This window comes from Diabrotica virgifera, chromosome 3 (genome assembly GCF_917563875.1).
Source record: "Diabrotica virgifera virgifera chromosome 3, PGI_DIABVI_V3a".
NCBI classification, from domain to species: Eukaryota; Metazoa; Arthropoda; class Insecta; order Coleoptera; family Chrysomelidae; genus Diabrotica; species Diabrotica virgifera.
In genome coordinates this window covers 23681365-23698969 of record NC_065445.1, presented here as the reverse complement: position 1 = coordinate 23698969, position 17605 = coordinate 23681365, and the positions used below count along the sequence as shown (strand labels likewise).

At 32.5% G+C, this 17605-nt stretch overlaps 1 protein-coding gene across 1 annotated transcript in view; it reads right to left on the bottom strand.

The window, feature by feature from the left end:
* The window catches only part of LOC114349503 (polyamine-transporting ATPase 13A3), a 71120-nt gene that overhangs the window by 18443 nt on the left and 35072 nt on the right, over positions 1-17605 (bottom strand). Inside the window, exons 11-15 of the mRNA XM_050646381.1 lie at positions 11036-11153; positions 4941-5128; positions 2021-2215; positions 709-915; positions 210-294 (exon numbers count right to left, since the gene is read on the bottom strand). Coding sequence (XP_050502338.1) covers positions 210-294; positions 709-915; positions 2021-2215; positions 4941-5128; positions 11036-11153 — 793 coding nt within the window. The remainder of the gene's footprint in view (positions 1-209; positions 295-708; positions 916-2020; positions 2216-4940; positions 5129-11035; positions 11154-17605) is intronic.

Below are 17605 nucleotides of genomic sequence, written 5' to 3'. Positions count from 1 at the left end.
CGAATAGTTACTTTTTCAACATCACTATTGGGAGGAGGCTAAGGCTAGATTTGGGTTGTAGTGCCATTGGGGGAGAGAGGGGGAAAGAGTCGTTATGATAATTGCTAACTTTCTGAGAGTAAAGTAAAGTAGAACAAACTGCGCAAAAACTAAATGAATCGAAACTGGATGTGAATGAACTGGATGACGATTCGATTATATTGACTTACCTTGTCTTGCCATAGTTATTGCAAAACTAGTTGTAATTATTAAATCAACGAACAGGAACTGGGAATCTCCAATCATGGAATGTGCCTAAAAATAATAATATTCAAATAATTGTAGTCATAAATAAATTACGAATATATTATGAATCCACGGCGAAAGTACATATCCTTGTCCCACATGTTTTAAAATGTTCTTATTCTTGATGCTTTGACAATGGTAATTCCTAGCTGAAGCTTATTATTTATTCATCTTATGGTTTATAATTAACGTCCTCTTCATGTATCATGTGATTTCAGAATGTTGGTTACCATCATAGCTACATTTTATTTGTATTTTATTCTTATTTACCTATAGCAACCTATATTTGGGCCTGCTTATTATTTGCCCGATGTAATTCAGCTTTACTACTAATCTCGGTGATCTTGCTGAGATGTTCTAGTAATCTGGAGTTTCAAATCTTCTGCACTCAAGACACCTTTAAAAATTTTCATTATTACTTACCCTGTAGAGAATTAATACCGACAAAAATTGAATGAGACTGTAGAGAGCCATGTATTTAAACTGTACAAAACTGGTCACCAGCGCACATCTTCCTTCCAGCATTAAATGAACTAGGCATGATATGTTTTGAATTGAAGAGGTAAACGGTGCTGCGACACTGGCTTCAGCTTGAGATAATGATACACCAACATGGGCTGCCTTTAACGCCTGGAAATAAAGATGAACTCATCATAAAGATCAGATCATTATAGATGTCAGCTGTGATGTTTTTGCATGCCTGATTGACTATAAGAAGGCTTTCGATAGTCAGGCATGAGCAAATGATGGAAGTGCTGAAGAGGACGGGGATTGACGGAAGAGACCTAAAAATAATAGCTAACCTGTATTGGAATCAATCAACAGTGCTCCGAATAGATTGAGAATATAGAGATCAGGTCAAAATCTTAAGGGACGTGAGACAGGGGTACATAATATCACCGCTGATATTCAATCTGTACTCAGAGCACATTTTTGAAGAGGCTCTAAAAGACATTGATGAAGGCATCTCAATAAATGGAGTCAAGCTCTGTACCTAACCTGCGGTATGCAGATTGCAGGTGATACAATAGTGTTTTCCAATACCACAGCCGTAAGCTGCAGTACTTGGGATATATAATGAGAAATCAAGGCAGAGACGAGCTACTCTAATGCATTTTGTAAGGTAAAATTGAAGGAAAAAGGGGCCCAGGACGAAGGAGAATATCCTGGCTTGCTAATCTGAGAGCATGGTATAGAAAGACTTCAACACAACTATTCCGTATAACAACCAACAAAATCATCATAGCCAAAATGAGTCCGTTAGCCACAGATTTTTATTTTATTTTTACCTCAATTTATTATAACAAAACTAATAAATTGAGGTAAAAATAAAATAAAAATCTGTGGCTAACGGACTCGCATCCAAGCCATTTTCACACACACACACACACACACACACACACACACACACACACACACACACACACACACACACACACACACACACACACACACACACACACACACACACACACACACACATAGCCAAAATGATCGCCAACGTTCGGAATGGACAGGCACCCTAAGAAGAAGAAACGGGGCTGCGACACTGGCTTCAGCTTGAGATAATACACCAACATGAGCAGCCTTTAACGCCTGGAAATAAAGATTAACTCATCATAGAGATTAGTTTACTCATCACAAGTTTACAAAATTCAACATTTAAAAAAATTTGAGTACGCCGTTCATAAAAAAAAAATTTGGGTGGTAAAAAAGAATATAATACAATACTTACACCACAATCGTTAGCACCATCACCGACCATAGAAACTATATAGTCCAGTTTTTGTAAATACGTAATCAACTCGGTCTTCTGATCAGACTTAAATCTGGCAAATATAGTAGCAGTTACTAAAAGACTAGGAATTAGGTCCGGATAATGTGTTCGTAGTTTACTCCAAGTTTTTCCTTCGATGGCTATATGGTAATGCTGGAATAAATTAAAGATTTCTTATAAGTCAAATGCTGGAATAAACTAAAGATTTCTTATAAGTCAAAAGGAAAAGAAATAATTTTTCCTGTAGCCTAGCTGTATACCACCAATCACAAAAATGAAATGAAAAATCCTTTGTAAAAGCTATCAATTTTTTTATTAAAACAGCCCTTTAAGGGTTACATCACAGAACGTTTTCGATTTTAAAAAAAACCATCATCAGTGTTTAAAACTGGTTGATCACAATGAGCCGAGTTGTCATCTAACAGTCTTCATGTAGAGACATATCTACATTCTACATGTTTAGCCACGTGATGGGGGAGTCATGCTGTGCCCATGAACCTATGGAATTTTAAGCAAATATGCTATTATGACAAATTGTTATACCACTTAATGGGTTCATACTCTGGTATTTCTTCGGTGGCTCAGCTTGTGATCAACCAGTTCTAAACACTGATGTAATGTAGCCCTTGAAGGAATTTTAATAAAAACATTTATACCTTTTACAAACGATTTTTCATTAAATTTTTCAAAAGGAACGTTATTGTTTAAAAATAGAACCAGGAAATTAATCGGTCCCAGAAGAAGAGGTAGACCCAGAACGAGGGTGATCACGTTTCTGGAAGGAACTAGTTTGCTAAAGATTGTTATCACGGTGAACAACAGGTCGTAGATGCAATTATACGTCTCCTTGTCGACTAATTCATCACTCTGTATTGCTTTATATTTACATCTTTAAAGGCATCAGAGGATAACAATTCGAATTTTAGTTCCCGACTCATTTGACTTACGATTCATAGATGGTGATAGCACCATCCTTGGCAATTATTTAAATAATTGCACCGAATAGATGACAAGAGTTGATTCCAGTTCAGTGCCTCTACACAGGTGCTCTGAGGGGGCTACGGTAAAGCCGAAATACGTATAAGCACATAGTAGATGCCCAGGGGTCTTATTCTCGAGCTCATATATCGACCGTGATGAACGTCGAACAAAAATGTCGCACGCAAGTGCTTTATTGTTCGAGATTGTTTATGTTCTGCAAGTGCAGAAAATCGAGATTGCTATTCTCGAAATTCCTTGTTCGACATAAATATGTCGAATGATAAGCATCGAGCGGTGGTAAATGGGTCACCAACGCTCGGTGGTGAGTGGGTCGACATGTTGTATATTTCACTCTGTTTAAAGACAGTGTATATTTCGTTCTTTTTCAGAGGCGACCATGATTCTCTTACGTACGTTTCACTCTTTTGATATCTTCAAAGTGGCTTATGTTCTGCTCTGAGCCAAAAAGAAAACAAACTGTCGTTACCCTAAGCAAAATTTGCTGTAGCGACATCTATTAACACAATAAGAAGTCCCAGACTAGAAGTCTAATTCTAAAGACTTCTACCGTGGAACCAATTTTCTGGTACAACCTAAATCCGTGCTTTCACCAATTTAAAAAGCAAACGGGCTATGAATAAAACAGACGAAAGGGACTCTCCAATATACAGTCACCTCCCGTCAATTCATCTAGGTAAAATTCCATCGAAAGTTAATTTTGTGTACTCACAATATAAGTAAACTAAGAGAAAATGAAAGACAGTTTATATTTCATTCAGTTTAAGAGGCGACCATCATTCTCTTACGAACGTTTCACTCTCTTGAGCACTTCTTCTTCTTCTTCTTCTTCTTCTACGGCACTACAGCCCAAATTGAGCCTTGGCCTCCTTTATTTTTTGCCTCCACCCTTGCCTGTCTGTGGCTGCTCTTCTCCATACACGGACTCCTAAAAGGGCTTGTACGTCGCTGTTTACTGTGTCTTCCCAGCGCTTTCGTGGCTTCCCAATCGGTCTCTTTCCCTGCATTCTATCATTCAGTGCTCGTTTTGGTAGCCTATCCTCTCCCATTCTTATCACATGTCCGGCCCATTGCAATCTTTGTATTCTAATGAAGTCTGACAGGGGCGTTTCCTTATAAAGTTGATAAAGCTCGTTGTTGTATCGACTTCTGAAGATTCCGTTTTCCCTCACAGGTCCTAGTATTCTCCTAAGTACTTTCCTTTCGAATGTGTCGAGTTTGTTTTTGGATGTTTCTTTCAGGACCCAGGCTTCACTGCCATAGCATGTTATTGGTCGAATTAAGGTTTTATAGATTCTCAGCTTTGTATTTCGGTGGACACTTTTAGACCGAAATATATGGGAGAGGGCAAAATAAGCTCTGTTTGCCTGCGTTATTCTCTTCCGTATTTCTCCATCTTCTGATCCGTCGGCATATATTACTACTCTTGAGCACTTCAGAGAGGCATATTTTCTGCTCTGAATCAAAAAGAAAACAAACTCTCTCTCTAAGCAAAATTCTACAAATAATTCGCTTTCAGACGCTGTAGCGGCATCTATTAACACAATGAGAAATCCTAGATCCGAAAATCTAAAGACTTCTACCGTGGAGCCAAATTTCTGGTTACAAGCTAAATCCGTGCTTTCTACACTTTACAAAACAAACGGACGATGAATAAAACAGATGAAAGGGACTCTACAATGGATTGACGCGAGGTGACTGCATATTGTAGAGGATATTTCGTCTGCTTTATTTATCGTCTGTTTGCTTTATAAATTATAGAAAGCACAGATTTAAATTGTAACTACAAAGTTGGTTACACGATAGAAGTCTTTAAATTTTCGGACCTAGGACTTCTCATTGTGACAAAAAACATTGTTGTATTTTAAAATCAACTTACATCTCTATCGATGCTAACAATCGAATCGGTAACTAAAGCTCTTCCCACCTCTTCATACTGGATTCTTGTAGTTTCCATCTGGTTTTCATCACCAATGGTTGTTTCCACTGAGAGAATAAATATTTTATCTGACTTTCTAACCATTCCACAGTCATGAGCCACTGAAATGGCTGTTAAAATATTGTCACCTAAAATGGATAGTAAATTAAAAAAAAAAGTAAAGAAATAAAATGAGATGTCCCAGATCCGCAAATCGGAATCCTCTCGTGGAACCAATTTTTGGTTACTTCTTTTATCTCTGCCTTTAACAATTTATAAGGAAAGGAGACGACGAATAAGGAAGACGAAAAGGGCTCTATAATATGCAGTCACATTTCGTCTACTCGTCTAGGAAAAATTCCAGCGAAACTTGGTTCCGTATACTGACGATCTGAATAAACGTATGTTTCTGTCTCCCCAGACCTCATCAGAGGTCTGAAACGTACGTAAGGGGATGATTACATAAGCTGTGAAACATGAAAGGAAACATAAGCTGTGTTTCATAGAAAACTGTACTGTCCTCAATTACTTGGCGGAAGGAAGTAAAAAAAAACGTTTTGGAATTTTCAACTGATACAGAAATGGCCACTGGAGAAAAAATCCAAACTGAAGGAATATACATCAGAAATGCAGAAAATAAATGGATCACTCACAAAGAGAGTATAAATTTGAGTAGGTAACAGAATTTGAGTACCATGGAGTAACAGTTACAAATAGAGGAGGCGAAGAAAGATAGAGAGAGAGAGAGAGAGAGATAAACGGTTGTCGAAAGGAAGCAAAGCAGTAGCAGTAAATGCACTGTTGAAGGCAAAAAACATGTCCAGGGCAGCCAAGATTAGAACTTATGAAACAATAGTTAGACTAACGGTGTTGGTATGCATGTGAAACTTGCACAATGAATCCGAAAGAAGAAAAAAGAGGAAATTGAGAGAGGAAAATATTGAGAAAAGTTTTTAGTGACTAACGGGGAATAGCGTAGAAGAACAAACCAGGAGCTAATAGAGATATACACTGATGAACGCACTAATAACCGGCAAAATAACGCAAAAGATGGAAAATATATTAAGCTGTGAGATAAAAAGAGATGAACTTAGTGGAGGTGTTAAATTTAGCGATAGTAACTTAATATCGATTGACATTATATTGATTGTTTCCCACCTTTTGACGTATCGAACGAATTTGAGACATGCCACTGTCACAGTGACAGTTTTAGTTGACATACTCCTCTGACACGTCTGAAGGTGGGAAACAATCAATATAATGTCAATTTATATGTTACTATCGCTAAATTTAACAACTCTACTAGTTTTATTTCTTTTTATCTCACAGTTTAATATGTTTTCCATGTTTTGCGTTATTTTGCCGGTTATTAGCACGGTCATCACTGTATAAGAGACCCAAAATATCACAGAAAATCAGGGTACAGAGAGTTCGAAGGTTATGTTTTACGAATGCCAAAAGAAAGAACCGTTCTAAGAGTTCTGCAAGCAGGAAAACAAGAAAAGAAAAGAAAAGAAGGAGACCATAAAGGAAGTGGAAATAGGAACAGGGGCTGGAGAGAACAAGTGAAAGACCAGAAAAAGTGGAAGAAACTATTCAAGACTATCAAAGCCGCCTCTAAGACCTGTATTGTTCAATCTAGGGAACGATTAGGCCTATTAGGGGAGTGCAATTAGAAAGAAAAGATACAATGTTTCGGAAAAAATCAAACAAGGTTATATTTTTCTAAAACTTTTTTTGCTAGTTTATAAATATGTTAAAGTAAAAAGTTCTACTCACAAATTTCGCCGCTAATTGTTTATTAATTGTTTAAACAATAACAATTGTTTTGTATAAATAATGTTAAGAATATGGGTGAATTCAACATTTTATTTTGATAAAAAATGTTTTCATTTTAGTTTTGATTATGCTGAACCCGAATCTGACATTACAATTTGCAAATTCAAAATGGTGGATTCAAAATGGCGGATTTTTTCCTAAAAATCCTTAAAAAGTAGTTGTAAAATCCGAATTTTTTTTATAAAACGTGTTTGTTTACATATATGTGGATATTTTTGAGAGGTTGTTGAACCTGAATCAAATTTTGATAATTTAAATTATAAAATGGCAGATCCAAAATGGCGGATAACTTAAAAAATAGTTGTAAAATAATAATTTCTTTACAAAATGTATTTATTTCTACATATATTTATTTTTGGGAGCTTTGATAAACCTAACTTAAATGTTAACATTATAAACTATAAAGTGGCGGATCCAAAATGCGGATTTTCTAAAAAGAACATAAAAAAGAACATTTTTCTAAAACATTTATTGTCTTTATTTTTAATCTGAATTGGTTGTTTAATCTGAATTAAAGATTAAAAATTAAAAATTAAAGATTAAAAATTTAAATTTCAAAATGGCGGATATTTAAATGAAAAAGAAGTAGAATCCAATCAAACAAATTTCAGATATGAGTAAAATACCTATATTTTCATAATACTGAAAATTGTTATTATGGAAAGTTGTTCAGAATTAAAAATGATGTGTCAATATGCAATTACACTCTTCTAATCGAAATATTGTGAACTACACTCACCGGCAGAGAAAACGGGCACCCCAAAAAATGGGTCATTTTTAATGTCTTGTATTTCCTAAACCTGATGTCCGATTTAAGTAATTTTTTTAATATGTTATAGCCTTATTCTTTATCAATATCGCTGTAATAATATTGTTGCTAGACAGGTACATTGTCATTGTATACAGGGTGTACGAATCAAACTGTGTTTTTTTCTCAAACTTTGGAACACCCTGTGGAATGTTCTAGCTTTTATAAAATACTAAAATTATAACCAAACTATAGCCTCAGGTTTTCTTAACATTCTGTTTTTTGATTTATTCGCTTATGTTGGATAATAAAAAAGTTAAGCACTTTAACAACTACCCCTGTTTTCGTTAATACAGGGTGTTTTTAAATAAGTACGGCAAACTTTAAGGAGTAATTCTGCATGATAAAATAATGACTAGCTCTTAAAATCTACCAAATTTCATTTGCATATCACAAACCGTTTTAGAGCAATAAATAAATCGTCAGTTTGTAAGAACAATTTCAACACCCCCTATCTCAGAAACGAAGTATTTGCGGGCATAAGTTTATAAAGCAAACTGTCATTATTTTATCATGCAGAATTACCCCTTAAAGCTTGCCGTACTTATTGAAAAACACCCTGTATTGACGAAAAACAGGGGTAGTTGTTAAAGTGCCTAACTTTTTTATTATCCAACATAAGCGAATGAATAAAAAAACATAATGTTAAGAAAATCTGTGGCTATAGTTGGGTTTTCATTTTAGTATTTTATAAAAGCTAGAACATTCCACAGGGTGTTCCAAAGTTTGAGAAAAAAACACAGTTTGATTCGTACACCCTGTATACAATGACAATGTACCTGTCTAGCACAATATTATTACAGCGATATTGATAAAGAATAAGGCTATAGCATATTAAAAAAAGAATGTGTGTGTACTTTGTACGCACAAAAGAAGATATTCTTCTATTATAGGTAATTTAAACGAAGTAAATATACTTAAAAGGTTATTTGTACTTATTTTATTTAAAAATCAAACTAACTTTCTTATCTACCACTTTCAAAAAAGAAGAATATCTTCAAAAATTATATAATAATATAGTACTTACAATCATAAAATCTATAAAAAAAAATAAAAAAGTAATAACTTGCTTGGGGCTCGAACTCACTTCACTTCTACCGAGCTGTACGAAAGCTGACGGCATGCCGCGGCATTTCAAACTAGACCACATCCGCGTGTACGTCATATGGGAATATACTCAAACTAAACGTTTACACCATAAATTTATATCAATTTAATAAAATCATTAGTTTGATTTTTGTCGAAATAAAATACAACAAAGTATAGTGTAAGAAAACAATATATGAGATGAAGATTTTTAGAAAGTTTGTTCGTAATCAGATTATGTAAATTAAAGCATTGCCTACTAATAGGTAACTACATTATTTTGTTTACATTTTCCTAATAGATAGGTATTGAAACTATTAGGTATTTCCAACTGAAACATTTAAAATTACGTACCTGCGGCTTTTCAAAACTATTTAAAAACTCACTATAATTATAACTTTTATTTTATTTCTGTCCACACATCAATAAAAACTAATATTATACAATATTTTTGTTTACCATAATCTCCATATTGAACAATTATTGACAGATCATTTCAAAATTTCAACACCCAATCAGAGCCCGTATAACCACTAATACCATACTGTCGGTGTGCGCATGCGCGTGGTAAATCAAATTTTACCCTCAATAGATTCGTCGCTAAAGAAGAATATCTTCAAAAATTACTTAAATCGGACATCAGGTTTAGGAAATACAAGACATTAAAAATGACCCATTTTTTGGGGTGTCCGTTTTCTCTGCCGGTGAGTGTATAAAGGTACATATTTATTGCGCAAAATATAATTTTTTTACATACCTCGTATAATATTGATAAAAAATATTTTATATTTGCATATTAAGTGTTAGACCATGCACAGCTATTTATGACGAATAACTTTCTTCATAAAATTAATAATAAAACAGTTATCATAAATAATAAGTGAAAATTTAATGATGTTGGGTATAATTAATTTGAAACAATATTAAAAAAAACAAATTTTCGATTAGAAGGATATAATTACATATTGGAACATAGTTATTAATTCCAAACAACTTTTCTTTATAAAAATTTTCGATATTGTGAAATATAAAGGTACTTTACTCTTGAGTGAAATTCATATTTTTTGACATACCTCGTACAAAATTAATAAAATTTGATATTTGATGGTTGCATCTTATGTTATATACGATGCAGAGTATTTTATAAAGAATAACTTTTTTTCGTCAAACTGATATTAAAAAAGTTATCAATAGGTTCCAAGTTACGCAGACATACTGAATGAGCTAAAAAAATTTTTTTTGTTGAACATTTATTATTGTTGAAGCTTATTATTAAATGTATTTTAGGTAAGTTTTACAGAAAAAAGTTTTGATCACTCTGTATATACATTTTTTCAGCTGGTAATTTTCGGTTTTTGTATTACATTTTTGTTATCTTTCTTAGTTTTCTCAAAAAGAAATTGTTTATTTCATTTTTAAACTAAAATAATTCAGTGTTTTTTTAAGATTACATCCTAAGCTTTAACAAATATCAAAAAAATTGTATTAGATTTATTCAAACTTGAGTAATACCGTCTTAATTGGTGGGAATTCTGTAAAACTACGAAGTTTTCAAAAATTACATTTTTTGAGACATCGTATTATTTGAATTAAATTTTTGAGATTTTTTTTGAACAAAACATCGTTTAGTAAGATTATTGAGAGGTAAGTTGTGCAAATTTGAGAGTTTTATAAGTAAAATTGTATTAGTTACACATTTTTAAATCATTTTTAAACAGAATTCATGTAAGGCTCACTTTCCGCGCAAACCGTACTTATGTCCATATATTTTATTTCTTTTTATTACAACCATAAGATAGCTTATTTCATCTTCTTTCATGTCCAATTTGTAAAATTTCTTTTGATCCATTAGTTAAAGAATTACATTAAAAAAACTCAACCGTGCACTTCTTCCAACGCTAGTTTACAGTGCGCCAATGTGTGTGAGAAGGGTGACTTTAGCGTTATAAATAAAAAATTACGGAAGCTAGAGATTTAATTTTAGAAAAATCTTTATATAAGGTTTTTTTTTGTAAAATTTTCTAAATTTTTCAATGGTCAAGTCAGTTTTTTTCTAAAAATTATATTTTCGGAGTTATTTAAAAAAACATCTAACTTCGCTGTTCATTTGTTTAATAAAAAATGAAGCACCCACTTCTCGAGTAGAACTTTTTGATATGTTGTTTATTAAACATTTCTTAATGAAATTACAGAAAGTTTTATCTTGTTTGATTTTTTCCGAAGTGAAAATCTAAATGCACTCCCCTATATGTATATATGTACTATGGTTAAATTGTAGACTATTGTATTTCTAAAATTATTTGACGGAAATAATTATACGTACCTGTTACCATAACTGTTCTAATATTGGCATTGTGTAGTATTTTTATCACAGGAGCAGTTTCTTCTTTTAAAGGATTGTGCATAATTAAAAATCCAAGAAAAGTTAAATCACATTCTATCTGAAAAACAAAATACAAACATCTGTAAAACAGGCATAAAACAGAAGCACGTCTACATTCTGCGTTTCTCTCACGTTGAACTTAAGATTGTAATTTTTTCGTGTAATGTGTCTTCAGTTGTGCGCAGATAAATACTTTAATGGCCAAATAAAAACAAATTCTCAATTATTGTTTTCTGTTCCCTGCGTCAGCCATAGACAGGTGCAAAATTAAATTTTTACCAAAAAAAATTCTGTAATTTAGATTTGAAAGTTACTACACCAATGTAGAAAGAATTACAATGCACAATTTTTCTGTTAATCTCTCAATTTACTAACGCCTAACTGATGAAACACAACACTACATTGAATTCTTAGGCTGCTAACTAGACACATTGTCGAGACACATTGTGTCTAGTTAGTGTTTTATTTTCGAGGAGGTAGACTGCACCTTACAAAACTAATGGACAAAATTAACACCAATTAAACGAAACAGAATAAAAACTTAGCAAAAATAACAAAACGAGATCGTCATTACATATCACAACAGCTTGAAACAACAGAAATCAAGGTACTTAGTGGCATAGCTCGAAAGTCTTCTAGACAAAGAAACAACTGAAAACATAATAGTGCAGTCACTGAAGGTGGATATGAGCTATATGAAAATTGGTGAGTGGTTAGAAGATATCTCTGGGAACAAAGGTGACATGGTGCCATCTTGCACTTTTACCCTGGGAATGGATGTCACCCCTTCTCGGGGTGAAAAAAATAACCCCATAATTAAATAGAGAGACAAATTCTAAGCAAAATTTGTTATATGTATAAAGTTATTAAAATAAATCAAAACTTTTCCAGTTATTAAATACCAAAGATTTTAATTTTTCGTGAGAAAATGCATGTTTTTAACCGAGTTTTATATAACCGAGTTTTATTTTAATTAGCTCCGTTAATTTTCAAGATATCAGGTTCACCTAAAAACGATTTGAAAGATAATTCCAAAAGCTATTAAAACATGTTGAATTTAATCTTCTAAACCCCTTACTTTTTTAAAATACCGAAGGTTAAATGTTCACGGTTACATGGTTCTCGAAGCAAAATTTCAGCTTTAAACGTTTCTATCTCGGTTATTTTTCACCCTTCAGAAATAGTAAATAGGTAAAATATTTGATATAGAAAAAACTAAAATTCGGTTAAATATCATTTTTTTATTTATTGAATATTTTTGGAGTTATTATCAAAAGAAAATGAAAATGACGATAACTTTAAAAATTCAGATTTTTTCAAATTATTATATCTTTTTTTCAAAAATATGCATTCTAAACCGGTGAAAATTGTTGAAATCATTACTTATGCTGATACAAAGAAATTCTTGTAAGGATTACTATAAATTTTAATTTTTTTGGAAATGGTGTTTATTTTATTTTTCACTTTTTCCTAAAAAATTCGAAAGTGTTCTCTTATTTTCATCAGAACTTGCCTAATTTTGATGCTATTAACTTCTTCAGGAGCTCGTTTGATAGGTATTCCGAAGTACTTTGACAAGTGTTTAGCAGGTATGTTTTATAAAATGCATCGTTTTCCCGTTATTTAAGCTTGAATACTTAGATTTGAGTACTCGTCGAAAAAAATATATAATCAATTACCCACAACTCACCTTGAATTAACATTAATTTAGTTCTTTAAGTGAAGAGTGTATTAAATTTTTTGTTATCTTTAATTTTGTTAATAATAACTTTTTTGTAAAAACTCACAGTTTTTGAGTTATACGTGAAAAACAGCATTAAAACGTGCATTTTCTTACGAAAAAAATAAAATCTTTGATCTTTAATAACTCAAAAAGTATTGATCTATATTAATAACTTCAAATAACAAACTTTGCTTAGAATTTGTCACTCTATCGATTTATGGTATTATTTTTAATAAAATAATTTTCTCCCCCGAAAAGGGGAGGCATCCACCCCCAGGGTGAAAACGCAAGTTGGCATCCTGTCACCTTTGTTCCCTGAGGTATCCTCTAACTGCTCACCAATTTTCATGAAAATCGATGGAGGTTCAACGAAATCGGAGGTGAAAACATTCACTGACTGCACTATAAGGGATGCATGTGGGGTAGACAATATTAATCTCAATGGCGGATAGGGGAATGCCCTCACCGGCATAGATGGCGAACAGGGAGGAAATAAAATACTCCCCGCGGACCAAAAACTAAGGGAACAAACCGTGACAGAAAATGCTGGCCCTCCAGATTAGTTGTGCGCTATGGGCTAGAAACCTAAACATGGAAAAAAAGGAGCTATGAATCGTTTAGTATTGCCTGGGAATAAGACAGAACTACGGAGCAGACCTAAGCATTGAAATAAGGATATTCTATTTGGCATTTGGAACGTACTAAGCTGGTGCTGAGCAGAAATCGAAACACGTTTTAAAACAGTTACAGAAATATAAGACGAATGTAACAGCTATTCAGGAAATGAGGAGAACAGGCTCGGGGAGCCTGCAGATGGAAAACTCTCTGGTTTTCTGGTCGGGAGAAGAAGAAAAAATAGATTAGATTAAGAAACAAACAATTTAACAATAATATCACATAAACTTTAAGACATTGCATACTCCAAAAGGCACAAATAAAAATTTTAGCATAAAGAAACAAAATAACTAGCAACAATAAATTAAATAAATGATTTTTAAAACATAAAAAAACTTAGACATTGTACCAATGATATCGTGCATTTTATTTGCCAGTACCTGTACATTTTTGACTACCAACTACAAAAGAACTTGCCTTAATGAAAATTCTTTATTAAAGGATGTCTTGCTCTGTAGAAAAACTTTGTTTCTTTATTCGTTAGTTATCCATTTTGTCTGTTCTTATACTGCACATATCTACAAGTACAAGTAATCGCTAATTTATTTTTATAAAAAAATACTTAATATTGACATCAGAATATGCGGAGTGTATTTGTTATCTTAGAAGTATTTGAGTGATATTGACATTTTTGATCAATTTCATACTAATTAAAATTTAAAACTCTTGACATATTGAAAAGGCAACACTCACTAAAGGGTCAATCCATGCCAGTTGGTCCAATATAAATTAAGTTGGTTGCTCGACTATATTTAATATTTTTTATTTTTCTACCTTTTAAACTTCAGTCTATAGAGACTACAGAATTCCATTTATTTTATTTTTAAAAAATTTAGTTTGCCGATGATGGTCATTTTTGTTAAAGCGTATCGATCATTTTCACGGAAAACATGGCTTCGCTCTTTAGCCAATATTTTCACTGAGGTTTGTCCTAGAACAATAAATCAAAAACCAAACTATAGCATTATTTAATTTCAAACTACCCTTAAGGCCTTAAATGAACCTCAAAGTTTGAAAAGGTAAACTGATAAAATTCCATTTTCAGCATTTTTTTAACAGCATAAGGCAAGCCGATAATGGTTTGTAATTTTTTTCTGCAAAAGACATACATACATACTTTAAATAAAAAAAGTTTGAGCTTTGAGACTTGAGTAATTTTTTTCAAAAACAATCTCAAAAATGTAATTTTTTGAAAAATCTCAAAGTTTGACCCCTTATATCTCTGATGGGCACAGATGAAAAAATTTGAAATTCGGCTGAATCTTAGCCCCTAGCAAGTAGAATAAGGAGTAAAAATTTGGAGTTGCAGACTTGCCTCATATAGGAGTTACAGGCCTGAAAAATGGTCAAAAATCAAAATGGTCAAAAATCAAAATGGTCAAAATTTGAGCGTTTGTGGGCAGGGTAATTAAAATTCAGATAAACTGTCTAATGAAATAAAAATTAATGTATTTTCACCAGATTTCACAATGAATACAAATTTATACAGGGTGGGCCAAAGAAAAGATTTCACCTTGATATTTGGCAGTTATTAGATTTTAAGGGAATGTCGAAACAGGTAGATTTTTATTTTTAAATTACAATTTTTTTATATATATTTCATACGTCTCACATGACGTGTCATCGTCAGTGACGTCATCCATCTGGGCGTGATGACGTAATCGATCATTTTTTTAATGGGAATAGGGGCGTATGTTATCTCATTTGAAAGAGTGTTCAATTCTCTGTTCAGTAGTATTAACAATAATATAATTATTTATACAGGGTGGGCAAAAAATAATTTTTGAATTAAATTAATTGACACAAAAAGAAAAATGTATGTAATTTATTTAACTCAAAATACATTTTATTGCTGTCATAAAATAGAAAAAAAATATATTATTTGGCAAATAAACATTGCTTTTCGCTTAAATTAAATGTTCAAACTGTCAAGAGGTAGGTGGGAGGCTGTTTGTGATTTAATTTAAGCGAAAAAAAAAATGTTTATTTGTGAAATAAACATTTTTTCTATTTTCTGACAGCAGTAAAATATATTTTTAGTTGCCTCAAGACCCCTATTCCCATTTAAAAAAATCATCGATTACGTCATCACGCTCTGATGGATGACGTCACGTAGTATGAAATATATCCCAAAAAGTTGCAATATAATAAAAATAAAAATGGACCTATATCGGCATTTTCTTAAAATCTAATAGGTAACTATTGCCAAATATCGAGGTGGGCTCTTTTCTTTGGTACACCCTGTATAAATTTGTATTCATTGTGAAATCTGGTGAAAATACATTAATTTTTATTTCATTAGACAGTTTATTTGAATTTTAATTACCCTGCCCGCAAACGCTCAAATTTTGACCATTTTGATTTTTGACCATTTTTTCAGGCCTGTAACTCCTATATGACGTAAGTCTGCAACTCCAAATTTTTACTCCTTATTTTACTTGCTAGGGGCTAACATTCAGCCAAATTTCAAATTTTTTCATCCGTGCCCATCAGGGATATAAGGGGTCAAACTTTGAGATTTTTCAAAAAATTACATTTTTAAGATTTATTTTGAAAAAATTTACTCAAGTCTCAAAGCTCAAACTTTTTTTATTTAAAGTATGTACGTATGTCTTTTTCAGAAAAAAATTACAAACCATTATCGGCTTGCCTTATGCTGTTAAAAAAATGCTAAAAATGGAATTTTATCAGTTTACCTTTTTAAATTTTGAGGTTCATTTAAGACCTTAAGGGTAGTTTGAAATTAAATAATGCTACAGGCAATTTTTTTGGAGTATACTTTTCTAAAAAGTTTGGTTTTTGATATATGGTTCTAGGACAAACCTCAGTAAAAATATTGGTTAAAGAGTGAAGCCATGTTCTCCGTGAAAATGATCGACACGCTTTAAGAAAAATGGCCGTCATCGGCAAACTAAATTTTTTAAAAATAAAATGAATGCAATTTTGTACTCTCTATAGGCTGAAGTTTAAAAGGTAAAAAAATAAAAAATATTACAAATAGTCAAGCAACCACCTTTGGACCACTTGGCTTGGATTGACCCTAAAACATCAGGAATATCATGAAAGTGTACTAACTTTAATTTGCTGGCCAGTAGAAACTTCAAAAGCTTTCACGAGACAAATTTAAAAGCAGGAGATTTTAATTATTACAAAAATAACAATCGGGTAGTGTTAGTAATCTTTTGTTTAATTTCAATTAATATCTTTAACCTAAGTAATATATTATGTATACAACTTATGTATACGAATGAACATCTTCAAATGAAGATTTCAAATACTCTGTCCTACCAAGGTTTAAACCATTTCCTGAAGACTTAGTCTCCACTCTTCCAGTTTTTGGAAATCATACAACTATCATATAACATAAAATCATCGTACAATCAACAGTCAATCCAGCTACACTCAAAAAAGGGACTCAAGGTTGACAACAATACCATATATTATGTAAAGCGCTTATTAGAAAAATGAAAAAGGATACGGAATAATATAACAAAACAACAACATTTAAAACAACCAACACACTCAGATCTATCATGTGTAAAATCAAACCAAACAACACACAGGAGAGCTGAAAGAACTGCATCTACAAAATACCCTGTGAATGCAACAATTTCTAAGAGGGACAAACTGTATAACCTCTAAGCCTCAGGATCAACGAACATGAAACATACATCAAAAACAGGGATTTCGACAAATTACAGATGTGCGAACATGCCTGGAACAATAAACAGACCACAATGGAAAGATGCATCAATAATCATAAAGAAAACATACATGAACAAGACAAAAAACAAAAAAGGAGCCCCCATCCTATATATAGAAAAATGTGTAGCAACCCAATCAGCAACATGCAGCAGACTTTAGTTGTCAATACTTACAGAGGAAGTGAACAACAAGAACATACTAGTACTAGAGGATAAGAAAACGTAAAACACAAGTTATCATACACTATACATATGCAACACGCAATAACACAATATCTAGTACTTTTTTAACACATTCTTTCATTATTGTATTCTTTCAAATGTACAACAATACATGTAAAGTAGATTCGCTAATTTGAGACACAACTGTCTAGTGGCATTGGTAATTTTTTTGGAAGTTAGGTTGCT